Here is a 19,802-nt window from a genome sequence, read left to right on the forward strand (position 1 = left end):
ACAGATTCTGTGGTGGGAAAACACTCTCGCACCCCTTCATACTGCACTGTGCATGGAAATAGAAATAGTACACATATTAACCACTGATTCAGCCATACAGTTATTGACTGCAGCTACAACCTCAGTAACAACTGCAAGTAACCTCGCTTGTAATTATACTCCATTGCTACACAAAATATTACGCAAATACAAGACAAATCATTTGCATCGGAGATTTTTTTTTTACCCTTTAGAAAATAAACAAATGAAACATGAGTGAAAGGAATATAACACTATGAAAATTGCTTTTTTTTTCTCTTGTTGCTCTGTATTATGTTCAGCACATACAAGACACCTCTGCTGCTTTTTCCAGAATGGCAACTTATAATAGGTACCTCAAGAAAAATAAGTTAGAAGAGCTCCGAATGACTTTTTGGATTTATTTGTTTAGGGTGTTTGCATGACAGGTGGCCTTGCAAGAAAGTGAGAGGGCTGTTCAAGGAAAGTGAAAAATGACCAAAGTATTGTGGCTTCTAATTTATTTGATAGATGCACTCAGACTCAACAACTGCGTTTCTGTGATTCTCTGCTTTTTTTTTCTTTTTCTCCCAGCTACAGTGTCCACATTTAAATTTGGCGAAATTTAACTTGCAACTTAACACGGGTCCCTTCTGCATCTCCCCTACAGCCTGATTTACACAACCTTGACTTACTTTTATTTGTTTATAATAATTTTCTTTCATCAGGACTGTCAATTTTAGTATTTTACTTATATCCAGATTGCAACAGACTGGAGTAAAATTATTACTAGTTTACTAAAGTCTGTTGTTCTAGGTATTTTCCCCATGACAGAAGTAAAATTTGTATACCGTCTGGTTAACTGATGCAGTTCTGTCAAAATCCCAATTTCCAAAATTCTGTTTCAGTTTAAAAGCACTTATTCTTTTATTATTACTGATAATTAAATAAAAATAAAACACCATGGTAAGCTTTTACATACCTGAGCAATTTTGACAATAAAAGCAAACCAAGCCAAACCAAACCTAAAGCCATTTTTCGCAATGACATGCAAACAGGTAATAAAAATGGAATTATCTATTCTTAAAATAAGATTTGTTTTAAAAGAAAGAAGCATACATTTTAACTCTGCATGCCAGTTAAACAGTACAGGCAGTGTTTGTCCAAAAAGTAGAATGTTTGATGGTAACTGGTTGGTAAAATAGAAAGAAATATAGTTTGAATTTCAATGTATTTTCTTTTAAATGCATGTTATTTCAGAAAACTCCCAGCTGCAGCATGTGTGAGGACTGGTATACTCATGCGAAGTCTTGATAAAGCCAAGTGCATGGGCTACATGTGGTTGTAGAAATCCAGCTGTGAGTAAAATGGTTTAGCAAAAGATTGTCTTTGATAATCTTATTTTTAAAATAGCCAAATGTGCATAGTTCAAATGTATACTTGCTCGTTTTACAGTTTAGACCTCAGAAAGATAAATAAATAGTAACTTATTTAGAGAAGTTTTTGAAAAATACCTAAGAAAGGAAACTGGGAAAAGCTGTGTGATTTTAATACAGGGAAAGAGAAACTAAAATATTAAAATACTTCAGTACAGTGCATGAATTTATATATTGCTCCAAAATAAGACTCACTTTTGGGATACCTGGTTGTTTTTTTTTAAACTTCAGCCTTCTAAAAATGTGGATGTCTGAAGTTGCAAGGGTGTACAGCAAGAGACAACAATCAGGGACTGGAAAGTCCAAATAAAAGATAACAGGATATGGGGTTTCCAACCTTAAAGCTGCAGTGTCCTCATTCAGACTTAAATAATTTGCATCTGACAGACATTTGGTGATCAAAAGAATTGGTGATAGTATGTTATCTAAAGGATTATTAATATTTTCATTACAGAAACTCACTAACTGGCCCAGAAGAGTTGGAGGACAGTTATAAACACCAAGGGTACAGCTAAAGCACCTTGTTAGGAACTGATATGTAATGTTACGTACTCCACTTGGACAGATATACTGGTTTTGAGAAATATTTAAATGTGGTTTTACTGTATTGCATAAGGTAGTACAGGGGTATGTTTGCAAGAGTGTCCTCGGGATACTAATGTATTCTTACGATACTAATATTTAAGAAGTATTTACTTATCTAATTTCACTTAACAAACATTGCACACTTTATGATTTCAGTTGTTGCACTCACAGATTTTTACACCATACCAAGAGCTACAAACCAACAGCAGGTAGTCAAAGAGAGCTATTAGCTGTCTATGAGTAACAGCACTTACAACGACTGTAGAATCTATTAAAATGCAGGCAACCATAATTTCATCAGGAAAAAAACAGGTCTGTATGGAGAAAGAACATTTTTCATCTCTAGTCTTCTAGTTTATTGTCCCAGAGCCATTATACGGCATGTCCCTCTTCTAGTGATTGCTACACTCTCTAAGAGCCCTATAGGTCAAACTCAAGGTACTGTGTTTCATAACAAGATCAATTTTCTGAACATTTTTGCTACAATTTAAAGAGGTACACTAAGTCTGCACCTTTGATAAAATATAACTGATCCGATTGTTTTAAAAATGAGCATATCTGAGAACAACATTGACCTATTTATCTGACAAAGAGGTATTCATATGAATGTCCCAGTCACTTTAATACCACCATTGCTAAAGAAGTTAAAGACGGAAAAAAAATGTGTACTTCATCCAGTCCATCTGATTACACAAGTAAAACTATTCTTTTAAATACTTGTTAGTATCTTTTTCCTTTCTATATTTATTTTCTACATTTACCTTTTTTCCCCAAGACTGTATTATTAGAAAAGAAAATATAGGTTTTAAATTTTATTTCTCTCATCCTTCAGACTGATTCCTTACACTTCCTTATTCTGCTGGCTGCAGAGGAGCTCTGTGCTATATAAAGTCCTTATAAACAGACGTGCTGGAAGAAACAGACCACATTTTTCTGTGCTGTAGCTATGGATAACATATACGCATATCCGTATCAGAATGTAAGCATGTATCTCTATACCCAAGCAAAGATTTACTGGAAATGCTAAGGCAGTTGGAGAGTCATAAACCCTTCTCCTTCCAAAAGCAGTAGATAATGGGACATTCACACGCTGCCTCTGGGGAAGCAATTGCTGCCGTGTGTCTGCGGATGGCCTGCATCCAAGGCACAGCTTGAGCCAGCTTTGTCTATAACAATATACACACGGGGTATATATATGCATTCCTATGTGTATGAAAACCTAGGCTCACATATATATTTGAGCCTCCCTTAAATACCCCGAAAGAACTGCATACTGCTGGACAGGTGCTTCTGCACCCAAATACATGAGATGATAATTCATCTAGCACAAACCTTTTTCTTCCTATGTATAACTGAAATTCAGAGTTGCAAACGCACTGAACGTAATGAAGGAAAAAAGATTACAGGCATATAAGACTACTTTTCAGGCCTTTTATTGTACCAAATACAAATCCTCTTTTTCAATTAAGCATTTCAAATAAGCATTAAGTGTATGGAGAGAGGTAACTGGCTAAAAGGCCCATCAGCCAGAGAACGAAACAGAACTGCGCTCTGCAATGTTTGTCTTTGATTTTAAGTGCAGTTGCTAAATATATATCTCTGCACTTTCACGTAGAAGTATTTTTTGCAAGATGACAATGTCACAAATGTACCGAAGAGAAGAACATAGATGAACTCTGATGAAAGCTTCTTGCAACAGGAAGAAATTTTTAAATACGTGCCCTTAAAATTCCAGTAAAACTAAAATACTATTTTGGAACAACCCATAAAAGCTTTCAATTAATATAAAACGGTTTCTAAACTGTGCATTTTACTATATTAATAAAGCTCATGTGAAAATTCCTAATAAATAAAGATAATACACAAAACTACTCTGTTAGCTGTACATGAAATCTATTGATAGAAAGAGCACTCTGTTTATCTACTGTAACAAAAAGTCGCTAATCTGCATTTACCAAAAGGCTACACTGAAAAACGCATAAGTAAGACTGGTATGCTGGAGGCAAGGCTGGTGTGATAATGTTAAGTGCACCATGGCATCTTATCACCCAGGGCCTTTCCTGAAACCAGAGCTCAAGGCTTCTGTAATTGCCTGGCACAGCTGAAGTCTCTGCGCTTACCAGGCTGCAAGAAATAAAATCCTGCACCGAGCTTTTCTCATTACCACTGAGTTCGTATGTGTCTGGCTCCCCGGGAACTCACCAGTCATGATGAACCTTGCAGTCCAAAATTATTTAACTTTTTAGTACCTTGGTGGACTAAATCTGGATAAGAAACTTTGAGAAGTGAAAGAGAAAACCCAAGCCTTCCGTCTAAGCTGAATTCACACCGTAACCAAGCTCTCAACAACTCTAATTAAATTGGACTTGTCCCAAGTCTTTAACAGCAATTCTCTAAGTCTGTATGAGTTTGTACAAAAAAATAAGTTTATAACTCACCTTTGCAACCTGTCATAAAAAGGACAACAGGGTGGAGATACAGTCATATGATAAAGTTTAGCCAGTAAATTCCTATAGAGTTATTTTGTACAACCAAGACTGTTCTCCATCAGATAAATAGCCAAGTGACAAGTTGCAACAGATCCAAGTGAGAGTAGACAAGAGTTTTTGGTAACAGGCTCATGAATAATCACACTGTTTAATGATCAAATGGTGCATTGCATGATTGTTGTGGTTTAACCCCAGCCAGCAACTAAGCACCACCCAGCTGCTCGCTCACTCCCCCGCAGTGGGATGGGGGAGAGAATCGGAAGGGTAAAAGTGAGAAAACCCCTGGGTTGAGATAAAGACAGTTTAATAGGTAAAGCAAAAGCCGCACACACAAGCAAAGCAAACCAAGGAATTAATTCACTGCTTCCCATGGGCAGGCAGGTGTTCAGCCATCTCCAGGAAAGCAGGGCTCCATCACGCATGACGGTTACTTGGGAAGACAAACACCATCACTCCGAACGTCCCCCCTTCCTTCTTCTTCCCCCAGCTTTATATGCTGAGCATGACGTCACATGGTATGGAATGTCCCTTTGGTCAGTTGGGGTCAGCTGTCCCAGCTGTGTCCCCTCCCAACTCCTTCTGCACCCCCAGCCTACTCGCTGGTGGGGTGGGGTGAGAAGCAGAAAAGGCCTTGACTCTGTGTAAGCACTGCTCAGCAATAACCAAAACATCCATGTATTATCAACACTGTTTTCAGCACAAATCCAAAATAGAGCCCCATACTAGCTACTGTGAAGAAAATTAACTCTATCCCAGCCAAAACCAGCACATTCTAACAACTAAAACATCAGTGTGTTATCAACATCATTCTCATACTAAATCTAAAACACAGCACTATACCAGCTACGAGGAAGAAAATTAACTCTATCCCAGCCAAAACCAGCACAACGTTGCAGACAAATTCTGTCTCTATGGAGAATACTGCATATATTTTTTATGCAGGATCTTATGAATATAACTGCATACACTATGAATATTTAAGGACCATATGAAGGCTGGATGATCAGTTGAGAGATGCCCTTCGCTTAGATCTCTATATAACAAATATAAATATTTATTAGACTGTAGTTGTATTAACTTCATGTATAATACTAAAACATGTACAGCTGCATCAGCGTTTTCTTTTAGACTCTGTCTAGCATAGAAAATAATTTTGAACTGAAAACTTGATAACTAATGTCAAGGAGAGAATTATTTTTGCCAAGTAAGGAGAGCATGAAGAGGACGACAGAAGAGCTTACCCTCCACAAAATCTTTCTGCAGCATTTATAAGTAGATGTTAGAGTTTTATATATTTTATGAGTAAAGTTTAGTCCGTTGAATAACTATGATTATTACAATCAAATCAAAACAAATCAAGAAAACCATATAATAAAGTCTGCTTTAGAGCATACTGTCGATTTGTGAGAAATTCATAGCAGTGATGAATCTGAAAGCAGTATTCACATTTATTGATGCATTGCTCTCAGGACAGTACCTTTGGTTTCATGGGCCAAGCCTGATTTATTCAGGTATCATCTATAAGAATAAGACCCAAACTACAGTTTGCACAGGTAAGCAAAAAACTCTAGAACTGCAGGTTCCCAGACACTGAAGGTTTAATGCTGACTGTGGTTTTTGCTCTTAAAAAAACACGAAAAAGTTGCCACTACTTTAATTCTGTACTTATGTTGCTGGATTTTTTTCGCAATAAATATATTTATACTATTGACGGACCAAATTCTCCAAAGTTTGAATAACTAACAGAAAAATCCACTCTACCTTTGTGAGACCATCATTCACAGTATGCCTATAAAGCTCAATAGGGTCTTTCAGATAATAGAAACTTTATCCTATTTATTGCTATTATGGTAAAAATAACATTTGATTTTTCAAGTCACAGCAGATGTAAGTTGAATATAGCTTAGCTCTTTTTCTAAGTGCCTTGGGCATAAATAGGTAATCAATCATATTTAATCAATATGTTGTTCAGCCATGCAGATTCCCATGTCTATAATTCCGGCTTTATTCAAATGCTCTTTAGTCTCAGTACATTCTTCATTGATTTTTTTTCATCCAAAAGAGGCACAGAAATAAGTAAGTGGTACATCTTAAAACTTGGAAATACCAATTTAGAAAAAAAATGAAATAATCCCCTTTGACTATCATCATATCCAATATATTTAACTATTTTAAGGTTTGGAACAAGTCGTCTTAACTGTCCGGGCCTCACTCTCACTGAGAATGTCCTACTGGGATTATAGGAATGGACTTCAAAAGTAGCAGAATCAAGTACCAATTGCTCACTTTAACATATTTATTAAAGCACTAACACAGGCGCAAACATGCCGTGAAGAGGAAGTGCAGGTCTTTATAAACAGTTTCCACCTACTTTCAGAAATGGCAGATAGGATGGATTTAAAAGCCCTACTATTTCCAGTTTAATATATTAAACAAAGCCTCTGCAACCACAATTTTGGGGACCATAGTCACATGTAAATGTTGATTATTCTTTTTAAAATGTTAAAGTGTGACAAAATGTCTCTTATTGTCAGTCTTTTCATTGTCTAGGTTGGCACTGAATAAACATGAGCATAGTTGTTTCAGTTTGTTTGAAAACTACTGAAAAATGTAAATAACCATTGAGCTTAGAATAAACAGTTGAATGTGGCATTTGCTTTCATTTTAAATAGCTTGAAATGAGAGGAAGAACAGCATGACATTAAAAGCACAATCTATCTTATTGTGTGGTTCTCTTCCAGTGACTCTCTAAAATCATTGCTCTTCACTTATCCCAGAAGATAACAAGAAGCTGCGTTTGGCTGGTTTGATCAGTGAAATGAGAGGTGAGAAAGAACATTTGCATTTAAAATTGCTCTTTAATCTGGCTGTCCTAGACCTAGGAGCTGTACCAGCTTCTCAGTGTCTTGACAGACTAGCCTATTTCTTGCAAACAAATGATATATTTCTTTGTAAATACAAGAAGCTCATCTAAGTATTCATATTAAGACGAGTGGCTTTCTGTGCAAAAGTCCCCTTTCTTATCCAGGAGTAAAAATGCAAGTGCAAGTAAAATATAAAAGCAATGTGTATGAGAGTCCCAAATTTATTCTGTTTTGGTAATTCTTTGCATCTGGGGTTAGGGAACAAGTGGTAAGTCACTTCTAGACTCGCATTAGACCTCTTAACAAGGCTCACCATAGCTTTTAAAAAATGTAAAGAAAAATATCACTGCACAGCTCATTACTAGCTTCTGATTCAGAAGGTAAAAATACAGCTCCAGAGTCAAATGCCTTCCAAAACAGGATCTGAAAGCAACGGTATTTCTGGCTTATATTTGGGTTAAGCACCCTTCAGATATTTAGTTTTAATCTTGGGTTAAAAAGTCTGGATGCTCAGATTAAAATATATCGTGCTGAACATTGGCTTTATTGCCTCAGTAGGATGTTCCTTCCAGTGGAAGATCTACGCATGCACTTCTCACTCTTCACTTCTGTATAAATCATGAACCTCAATCAGTCGTGTCTATTGCCAGTTTCATAAGTTGCCAACAAGACCTTAGCCTTAAAGTTGCTTATTCTTGTTGAGAAAAGAATCCAAAAGTCTCCCCTCAATCTGTAAAGATGGTACCAGTCTTAATTTTCCTTACTATATTTCGAGTAGATGATAAAAGTAGATGTCCAACCAAACAAACCTTATCCTTTGTAATGAAAAAATGGCACAAAATCATTCTTACCATTGTCCTTGTCAATAAAGGTGATGATGCAGGACTGAAACAATATTTGAACTCATTTTCATTTACCATCTCCTTCCATGAATCCTTTTCAGCAGCTAGGGACATCTTCAGTATGGAGGTGTTTGGGGATTAGAGGTATAAAATTATACCTCAGAGAGTAATGACAAAGGGCTAAGTTCAGCTTTGTGAGAGAACCTTCTTCTGAGAAAGGTTCACAATGACCAGTTCAAGCGTCTGTTCTGAACTGCACTTGAGCAGACCTCTCCTTCAGCAGAGAAGGAGCATGTACACATTGGTCACACTGAACTAAGGTTAGTCACTTTGAACAGCACTCTTATTCACCAGGTTACAAACCCAGGAGCACCTCTCTGATCCCAGAAGCTGCACAGCAGCTGCTAATTAAGTTCTCCATCCAAATTCACACACAATGAGCTGTTTTTAAAGGGAGGAAGGTTCACATAGCAACTATTTCTTTCCTTTTGCGTATATCTTCTAATGCCTGTACCTCCTCTTCCTGTGGGTAGCCTTCTGAAGTTCCTCTGAGATACTATCATCTATGCTGCACCCAATAAAAGTTGTATCTCTGTTTCAAAAGCAAGTAAAGAAAAAGGTGTGAGCTGTGTCACTCCCCCTTCCCTCTCTAGCCCTCTTTTTTCTGAAGGTTGTTACAAATTATTTCCCCTTTGGTTGGGCTTGACATTCAAAATTATGAATGTGAATATATTCAGCACAACGACAAGACTTCACTTTTCTTGAGACACCTTTAGGCATTTGCTTTTATGGACTCTCACAAAGGCCATCAGGAAACCTCAAAATATTTAGATATTGGATAATTACAAAGGAGTGATCCAAACTTTTAAATGCTTATCCAAACTGATTTGAACAGTTAGATGTTTCAAGGTCAAACAGTCAATACAATCTCTGATTAGTAGTGCTGAGCAAATATCTAAAGATTTTTTTCAGGAAATGCTGTTTAAACATTTTAAAAAAATCTGCTGCAGCCATTCTATTCTGTTTTTTGAGTTCACTTTCAGCTCAGCATTCAAATGACTACATTCTATTAGAGCAAAGAAAAATCAAAAATATGGATACTCACAATCAATGAAATTGCATTCATGTGCACAACTAATCAAACCAATGGTGCTTGCATATAGTAGGCAAAAATTGGAGTGAAACACTGTAGTCAAAAATGAAAAGCATAAACACAAAAAGAAATTGCAATATGTTTGTGGGTTGCCTACAAGCAGAAAATGAGACAAAGTAAATTGGATAAATTATTAATTATAAATTAGTTTTTCATCTCTAGGATTCATTGTGAAAGAACAACAATTACATGCCATTAACAAATGGCATGGTCAACAAATCGATCCACTTGACATCGCAGTCAAATATGTGATGTAGTAGTTTATTTGGGAAGAAAAAACATGTTGATTATTTCCTGCAAAATTAAAAATATTTTTGCCTAAAATATCATTTACAAATTCATATATAGATATATGACAGTGCATTTTTCCTTCTACCTGCACACAAACAGAGTTTTAATGATTATCTCAGTCCATAAGATACCAAGATGATTTAAATTGCACTTACAAGTCTTTGCAAAATGGCTAGAGATTTTCATTGCAAACTGGTGGATGACAGCAAGTCAGGGGAAGCCCATATATTCCCAGCTGTGGAACATAGATGTTGAAAGGACATAGGAGATGGAAGGATCTCCAAAACATCTGAATTTGTCCTACAAGGCAAGATGTTTCTTGCTACTATCTAAGTAGGCAAAACAGAAACTCAAACGCATTTGTTTGTTTTTTATTGGGATAATCTATTACAAACTAAAATGACTCCTTTAATTGTGTGTATATTTTGTGCTCCTGAGAGTGTAAGCATTTCAAAACAGTGTGGAATTGGCCTAATTCTTTCCTAACCTTGATAATCCAGCTGCCTCAACTTCTCCTTCTGCTTTCCACATATTTATCACCCAGAAAAAGTGTAAGAAATGTTCCCTAAAAATTGCTTAATATCCTAGGACATTTACCAGTACTGTAGATGAAAAAAAAAAGAAAAAGATTTACTTACTTTATAATCTTCATCTCATAGAATCATAGTATAGTTTGGGTTGGAAAGGACCTCTAAAGGTCATCTAGTCCAACCCCCCTGCCATGGGCAGGGACATCTGCAACTAGCTCAGGTTGCTCAGAGCCCCGTCCAACCTGACCTTGAAGGTTTCCAGGGATGGGGCATCCACCACCTCTCTGGGCAACCTGTGCCAGTGTTTGACCACCCTCAGTGTAAAAAATTTCTTCCTTCTATCTAGATTATTATCTTATATTACAAGGATTCTGTTTTGAAATTTGTCACTCATGGATTAGGAAAAGACACAGTTCTGCACAGAAAGGAAGGTCTCATATATTTTGATACTAACAGATAATATACTATCTATCAAGGAGGGGTATACTTTTTAAATTCCTTTTTTAGCAGGACTTTTATCTCATTTAAAGATGGAAACTGTATTGAGGTAAATAATAACAGAGTGCCTTTCTTCCCCTCCTTTTTTGCAGCTGTTGTTCAGCTGTGACTCTTGGCATTAACAGAATGCGTGTCCCTGATTTGAAGTGGCCATGATCTAATCTCTACTCTACAAATACAGATGGTTGAGTAAAGCTTTACCGACCTCGTAAGAAAAGGTGACAGTACTGCTCCTTGCCAAATATGCATCATTTTATCAGCTTTCATGAAAATTACCTGAATGTCTTTGTTATGTATCTTTAATGCAATGGTGAATACAATTATACAGATATATATTTATGTGTAATAAAAAGGACTCAGAAGAACAAAAAACCCTCTTATTTTCTCACAAAGGATATAACCTGTTATTCCTAAGAACTTGCCAGCAGTAACAAGTGACTTTTAGTTATAATATAGTCTTTAGAATATCTGTATTGCTCTTTTGTGATGCCCTGAGAGCTAACCAGCACGTCCTTCTCATATCCAAAACTAAGCTGTGAGCAATTCTACAAACCCACATCACCCAAAACACAGGTCTGCAGACACACTACATCACCCGGACTGTAATTCAGCAGCAGGAGGTAAGTAGTAGGGACAGAGGAATTATTGGCCTGGAGCCTTCCAGCTCAGAGATACTTGATGTTCACCACAGAGTTTGGCTCACATCTGTTATGAATGTATGTGGTTACTTACATATTCTTCATAGGCCTCGTGTGCAGGTGGCGGGGGTGGTCTGTAGCCTGGGACAGCCGGGGCGCCCCTTGCTCGAGGGGTGGGCACGCCCCTCGCCACTGGTGGGACGGGGAGGGCTCCACGGGTCACCAGCGCTCCTCTGGGTGCTTGGGCACCTCGTCCAGGCGGGGGCGGAGGAATCGCACCCCCACGTCCCCTGGGGGGAGAAAAAAGGAGTGATCACTTTGGCGTGTACGGCAAGGGAGGACATGCAAGTCAAGGCTCTCATATTTTTACTACTATTTAAAGTATCGTATAACTCTGGGGTTATGGCAATTACAATGTCAAGCACTTTTAGGCAATATCTCAGGCAGAACTCATATTATGGAAAGGCATTATTTTTAAGCCATCCAATGCCTTTTACACCTGATCCTCTTGTTGCTTGTAGTAATGAAATTCTGGATTATTGTAATTCACAGAGTTGCAGAATTACTCCAAAGTAGTTCTAGAGGAAGAAGAAAGTGATGAACTTTTTCTGTTGCTCCCAAACTATTTTACAAGAGCATCACTCTCATTCTTGTGTTTATTGGCGGGTGGGAGAAACTGATCGGCAGAAGATGATGCAGGGTGGCAGAAACTTGCAAGGCAAAGTAGAGCAAGAGTATAAAAGGAGAGTAAGAACTTTTCTTCCCATCTAATTTAGTTCAGCACAAGGGAAGGGTAGCAAGGGATTCTGCTTTCCCCCGTTGTCCAGAAAGAACAGTGCATACAGACAAGCACAGAGGGGTTTAGCATCCTCCCATTTATTTATGCTATATCCACCTTGCTGTACTAATTGGTAAGTCAGAAGAAGTTGTTACTTCTTACGAGGTTCTTGTAACTATACCATATGACAAATTAGAAGGGGGATATATCAGGGAAGCAATCTGTGGTTTTGTTTCAGAGCAGCATGCTCCTGAGTGTGCTGCCCTTTCTGAAGACTGTGAGTGCTGGGTATAACCATGTGTGACACCCAGGTCCAGAGCTGTGAATGGAACTCAGGTCTCCCACAGCAGTATGAGCTGTGGCTCGTTCCCTGCTGAGACAACCAAACCCATAGTGCTAGCTTGTGATGTTCACTACTGTACTACAAGTTTCAGTAGCCAATTTTAGAATCACAGACTCACCGAATGGTTTGGGTTGGAAGGGACCTTCAGAGATCCTCTAGTCCAAACCCCCTGCCTTGGGCAGGGACATCTCTCACTAGATCAGGTTGCTCATAGCCCTGTTCAACTTGACCTTGAACGCTTCCAATGATGGGGCATCCACAACTTCTTTGGGAAACCCATTCCAGTGTCTCACCACCCTCACTGAAAAAAATTTCTTCCCTATGTCCAAACTAAACCTACCCTCTTTCAGTTTAAAACCATTGCCCCTTGTCCTGTTACTGTAGGCCTTAGTAAAAAGTCTCTCTCCATCTTTCTTATAAGCCCCCTTTATATATGGAAAGGCCTCAATGAGGTCTCACCAGAGCCTTCTCTTCTCCAGGCTGAACAACCCCAACTCTCTCAGCCTTTCTTCATAGGAGAGGTGTTCCAGCCCTCTGACCATTTTTGTGGCCCTCCTCTGGACCCGCTCCAACAGGTCCATGTCTTTCTTGTGCTGGGGACCCCAAAGCTGGATGTGGTGCTCCAGGTGGGGTCTCACCAGAGCAGAGTAGAGGGGCAGAATCACCTCCCTCGACCTGCTGGCCACACTTCTTTGGATGGAGCCCAGGATACAGTTGGCTTTCTGGGCTGCGAGCGCACATTGTCAGCTCATGTCCAGCTTTTCATCCACCAGTACCCCCAAGTCCTTCTCGGCAGGGCTGCTCTCAATCCCTTCATCCCTCAGTCTGTGCTGACACTGGTGATTATCCAGGACTAGGACCTTGCACTTGGCCTTGTTGAACTTCATGGGGTTCACATGGACCCACTTCTCAAGCCTGTCAGGTTTCCTCTGGATGGCATCCCTTCCCTCAAGCATATCAACTGCACCACCATAAATATAATTATGCTATTAGCATAAATTATTAGCATAAATATTTAGCTTAAATACTTCAGTTGCAATTTTTTTTTTAATATTCTCCTGGGATTTCTGACTGGTAAATAGGGAAAACATCCAAGATCCTGTATCTGTCCAACTGATCCAATCGTTCGGGTATTTTGCAGGAATTGGGAGCCAGCACTCCACTGATTATGCTTTGAACCTAATTTAAAAGCTGCCAGTCTGTTGCAGTGATGTTCTGAACATCATTATTAAGTCAAGCCCTTCAGAGATCTTAGGTGTAAGGAAGACTGGTTTCTGAGCCCAAAAAGACTTTGAGTGGAAGATGGTCATGAATGACAAGTGTAAAAAATCCTGTGTATGTGCATTGTATTACTGATAAAAAATTCCATTCAAGAAGAACTGGGGGAAAACATGATAGACACTTTTTTGGGGAAAAAAAAAGGTCATAGGCGAGATCAGCCAGTTCAATTACCAAAGAACAACTCCTCTGTCAGTATAAAATAAGGTACCTCCATATCCTATTTCCTCCAAAATAAGAGTGGATTTCTTAGGACCCATCCTGAAATGATCTCTATGGACCCCTAGAAGTAGCTAGGTAACTTAGATGCCTGGGGCAACAAATTTTTTAAGGGTTCACAGTGAAAAATGAGTCTGAAAGACTGTATTAAGATTATACACTGGCCTTATGAACAAGCAGAGCTATCTGTTACCTATATATGAAAAAATACTTGGAAGAATTCAGGAAACATTCATACACCAATGTTTTTAGATTATGCCAATGAAATTCATATAAAACTGATAGCCCATACAACAAATAATATATAATGCAATATATATATTATAGATATAATATGCATACAAAAAAAAGTAACTATTTGGCAAATAAAGTTCCATCCAGACTATGTAGCCTTCTCTGACTATACTATTTTACTGACCAATGATTTTATGCTACTGACCATACCGATTCTGTGCCGGCATAACAATATTCTTTCCTAGAAATACCCTTTCACTGGCTTCATAATCTGCTCTGATTTGTCGTTTGATACTTGTATACCACCCACTGTAGCCTGTGAACTGTAGATCAGAGAACGTGGCACAACACAGACCACACAAGTTATCAGAAGAAAAACATTTTGGTTTACTGACCATGATGTGTATGTGATTTTCTTTTTTTTTTTTTTAAACTATGGTTTTTTTACCATTGTTTACACTTTCTAAAGCTATTAGCATAATAGCTCAGGTTACCACACCTTGAAGGAGCTGCAGGTGGCACACGGATCCCTCTTCCTCGAATGCCCCGTCCACGTGCTGAATCCTCAGAACCGTTCAAATACGACAGTTCTCTCAGCTGCTCCTGGCGAATTTCATCATTATAATCCTAAAATGCAAAAGGTGAAACTTGCTGAAACTTTGTATTTTGGCTGAGCTGCCAAACCACCTAAACCAGAAATCGCGTGGATGGTATTTGGGTGAATTGCTCTGCATTATCACCTGCATGCTGAAAAACCATACAGTGGGAGTGGACAACTACCTATAAAATGTGGACACACAAATTTATACGGGTAGTTAAGGTGGCCATAAAGAACATGTACACACAAAATAAAACACACACGCACAGAAGGCATAAACACAAAGCAGACATCAAGAACATCTCTGTACACAAGATGCAAATGGACTTTCACGTACAAAAGGTACCGATCTCAAACAAATTTAAATTAGATCAAAACCAGCATTTTATAAATATTTTGTATTTTTTTGGCAGACATCTCTGGCTACCTTTATGCACTTAAAACACAAATTCCACCTTACATTGCACCTCAGCATGCAAAATTTACACCAGAGTCATTTCATTGGATGATTTAACCCAATACCAATTAGCATCATTGAATGTAGTCTTCAGTTATGCTGTATGTCCACTAAACAACTTCTGAAAGGAGCTCTCGCTTTAGGATTCATAAGTAACAAAGCTATGTTTACTATATAAAATTGTTAAATAATATAAAATAGGCCCATTCTAAGACTGCAGAGTATCGACTCTAGCATTGCAAACTTCTGCTGGCTCAGTAAACAAAACATTGGATGAATTTCCTTTTCTTGCTGATACAAAATACATAATATTGGACAATTTTTACTTATTTTGCAACCTTTGTCTCAGTCAGAAGTTCCTTTTTCTTTAGCTTCCTTCCTTTTGTATTCAGCTCTTTGCCTGGTGATCACAGTAATAAGAACCCACTGCAGTAGCCAGCTCGCTGGCAGCAGAACTGTGCGACAGCTAATTAGTGTTTCAAAACAGAAAGGATTATTGAATTTCAACCCTTCAGTCTTCCCATCCTTCCACAGGCAACTGCCACTGACTGTCATGCAAGGGTCCGAAAATGCTACAGTGCCTGCTGCTTCTCAGGTGGGTGACTGTCCAGGATGCATTACAAGTGACACCTCTTTTTAGCCAAGTTAAAGACCAAGCGAACAGTGAGATGGAACTGGGGCCTTGCTCATTCCTTCTCCTTCCTGAGGAGGTCCAGGAAATCTGTTCAAAATATGATGCTGATCCTGCTGTGCTCTAAGAGAGTGTAGGCCTGGTCACGATTTCCCTTCTAAATTTCTAGGGAGTGCAGCTGGAGTAAAATCTATTAATGAAATTCAGAAAAGAACCCCGTTTATACAATATAGTGCATGATATTTGCAGCAGAATCATAATTAAAAACAAATCTCTCATTTGCTAATAAACCAGATAATGGCTTTCCGTTCACACCAATCCTCAAACCTTTTTGCACATTTTTCTATCATTCTAACATTAATGGTAACAAGCCAAAGACATCTTCCTAAATCAATGTGCTCTGTAAAACACAGAGAGAAAAACACAGATAGAATCAATGAGGTCACATTTACAGCAATTGCTGAAGAGGTACCATCTACTGTGCCTTGCTTAATATCATCTGTTATTCACGCTGGCTTTACAAGGATTAGGACTTCAAACTTGCCGATTGAGTTTACCCTTCAGATTCCACACCAGTGCTGGGACTGAACTTCATTAATAATGCAAGCAAATTTTGTAAGAGAAAGATGGGGGGGGGGGAAGAGAAAGGATCTGCAAGGGACAGAAACTGGAACTTTCTGTGTTGCTGCTTTAATCCCTCTCCTTCGGAACATGGCCGTATAAATGAATTCTACTAGAAATTGCCTCAAAGCTGCTATTCCTTCCTCAGATACACATATCATTTAAAATCTTAGTATTGATGAAACAGAAAATCCAAATTAAATTTATAATATACAGCAAGATCTGCAAATCTGCACCATTCTGTCATGCAATGCCCTTAGTTTTTCTACAGGTTATTTACTGCATGTCCAGTTAAGAAATATGTACAAGGTATTTTGAAATGGCAAGGTAAAGACAACAAAGCACAAGGAGGACTGTAATTAAGATGCTGGGACGGGTATCCTGAAAGAGAAAGATTTCCATAAAAAATTGTAACTCTATATAGATCATTTATCTTATATGTCCTTTAAAAAGCATAATAAAGATAATAATTTCTAAACCTGAAATCTGAAATTTTCAACAGAAATGCTCACTTCAACTCTTTCATTAAACAGAAACATAACACTGAATTAATCTTTCATAACTGCTACGAGTCTAGCTAGACAGAGTATCCTGCTGAATATTTAATTGTAGCTGAGTTCAGAGCCTAGCACATGAGCAAAATTATGCTGCTGCTGTTTCATATATATCCAGTCCCAAGAGAGAGTACAAGATGTTGCAAGACATACCTGTACTGAAGAAAGTATAATGCAGTAGCTACACACTGCAGTAGTATATTGTGTTTCAGAAAAAAACCCTACTCCTCATATTAAAATAAGCTCATGAGAAATGCTCTGTACTTCTTAGCTTTTCTTATAGCTCTCTAATAGTCTTACAGCTCTTCTTACAGCTGATAATCTACATTAACCTATATGTTTTGCTCTTGTTTATATCCTTAAAGACATTATTACCTATCAACAGCTTTTCCATTTACTGATGATACTAAGGGTGCCATCCACTCATATCATGGTGGTCAATGTTTGCAAACAACCACTGTAGGTGAGCTAACCACCCACACGCACGACTATTCACCTAAACATGCATCTTGACTTTAGAGATACCAAGGATTGACAACCTTAGCAAAGTCAGTAGCACCCAGGGCCACCATAAATCGTAATGTTTATGTAAGTGCCTAAAAAACAAATTACATATTTAGATAAAACATTCAGTATTCTAGAGTACATGAACACGTTTACCCCAAATTACCAAAATTATGTTTATTAATGAGGATTGGGAATGATTAATTAGGTCGGTTGCCTTGACTGCTCCAGGAACAAAGGAAACCCGTTGGTATCAGAGTCCAACCGGTGGCAGCTCACCCAGGGGTCCTTCTGGCAGCAATGGCAGAGAGGTGAAGCAAAGAGGGGAAAGCACGTAAGCTAGAGAACTCAAGAAACCATTTTGGTAAAAAATAGCAAAGTATGACGCAAGCTGCAAGACCTGATCTGAATTAACAAGAACACGTAGCGACAAGGGAGGAGAGTTAATAAAGAAATCAAAGGGTAAGGCATAGACAGATGCAACGGATTTTGGGAATATATATCTATCATTAGCATAACAAAGGCTCATAGAAGTCAAGGATAAATCAATCCCTTAAGGACTGTGATCTCCTGTCCCGATGTGCTTTGCATGTTTAAGTTCTTTCCATGTGTATGAATGATTTGCACTATTAATAAATACCATTACTCTTATCTGTGACAGCAGAATTTCATTCTAACTCCATAGTTAAGGGGAGAGTAATTCAGGTTAAATGCAAACTACCTTAACAATGCAGAGTTATGCAAGTCAAACCTAAAATGATAATCACAGTTCTTCACATTGACAGTTCTGAAGTATGAATAGGGCTTACTTGTTCCCTTATACAGATGACATTTTACAGCATACACACATTCCTTACACAGTTAAGCTAGCCATGTATCATGCGAAGAGCAGACTATCCTCCACATAGTGTTGCTATTACTAGGACAGATTTACAGGTATCTTAATTCTACAGACAAAAACCTACATATTAACACCTTGTATTCAAGTCATCAAATTCCTTGATTTTAACTGAATGAAAAAGTAGTCACAAAAATAAATGATTTTCTTGTGGTTATTTTCTCTATAACTCTTAAAGTGCTTCCCAAAGGTCCTGAGGCATCAGTAACTCAAATTTACAGCTGGCCTATGCAGAGGTCCTGTGGTCCTGGAAATCTCAGTCTGCACTGCCTGAACTACGAAACACTCTTTCTCCCTCAGGCATGTAATATTCTCTGAAGCTCTGTGTTGCCAACGGAGAGCACCACATTCACAGACATATCTACGCCTCATCCTGTGATCCTCTCTTCCCGCGCTCAGGTAGCAGAAAGGAAACAGGAGACGGATTTGGACTCCTGCAGCACTTCTGCATCCTGCCCAGCTCCCAGCAGCACTAAAAGAGCTCCAGGGCTCTGTATATTTGCACAGATTCACTGAAGCTAGAGTATCTCCCCGAAATCCTGTTGCTGCCTTGGGGCTATTTTCAGGCAGCTTAAATTCCAATTAGCCTAAAATTTCCCATAGCCAGCCAATAGGACACAGAAGTCCCAGTGAATTTTAGGCGGAGCTAGGTGATGTGAATATGGTCCTTTTTTGTTTGCTTGTTTTTAGATAGATACTAATTTTGGACACTAAAAGAGACATCGTCCTCATGCTCCCTTGTGTATAGGGGGAAGCACTACACCTGTGAAAGTAACTGGTGGTGAGGACCTCCCTGGAGTCGCTGCTTCTTTGTGTTCTCTGTGGCCTCATAAGAGTGAGCTGTGCTATGATTCAGCTTCAAAGCACGGTGAGATCCACTCACCTGAACTTACGGGGTCATGATCTGCAGTTTATTATACTGAAGAGGCCAAGAACCCAGGAATTCCCACTTTCTAGCTGAGTGCTTTAATATCAGACTGTTAGAAAAAAGAATAGCACTGGCTACTCAGTACCAGAAGAGCTTGGTGGACTAAATCCTGAGTCGATAGATATATTTGGCATTTCCTGTTATTTCTTTGTATTCTAAGATCCTGTTCTAAGACTCCAATGCATTCAAAATAGAAACATATCGGACTTTTCCCTGCACATATCCAAAGCCTCTCTCTATCACTGTCTACTTAGGAAACAGACAATTGTGCCAGGTAGGTTGGGTAGCCCTCTCCATCACTTAAAATTTGGGTGAGACAGTGCCTCAGCTGGGCATCCAAATTAGGTGGATGCAACTGCATCCTCAAACTTCATTCTTTGTCTCTCTAATACAAATTCAAAGTTCATTGCAAAACACGAGATTAATCTGTAGCTGA

At 38.5% G+C, this 19,802-nt stretch overlaps 1 protein-coding gene across 3 annotated transcripts in view; it reads right to left on the reverse strand.

Annotated features, from left to right (window-relative positions):
* The window catches only part of KHDRBS2 (KH RNA binding domain containing, signal transduction associated 2), a 420,140-nt gene that overhangs the window by 134,447 nt on the left and 265,891 nt on the right, over positions 1–19,802 (reverse strand). For all 3 annotated transcript variants that reach the window (XM_076332985.1, XM_076332984.1, XM_076332986.1), the window contains exons 5-6: positions 14,675–14,802; positions 11,418–11,613 (exon numbers count right to left, since the gene is read on the reverse strand). In XM_076332985.1, coding sequence (XP_076189100.1) covers positions 11,418–11,613; positions 14,675–14,802 — 324 coding nt within the window. The remainder of the gene's footprint in view (positions 1–11,417; positions 11,614–14,674; positions 14,803–19,802) is intronic.

This window comes from Aptenodytes patagonicus, chromosome 3, assembly GCF_965638725.1.
Source record: "Aptenodytes patagonicus chromosome 3, bAptPat1.pri.cur, whole genome shotgun sequence".
Lineage (NCBI taxonomy): Eukaryota > Metazoa > Chordata > Aves > Sphenisciformes > Spheniscidae > Aptenodytes > Aptenodytes patagonicus.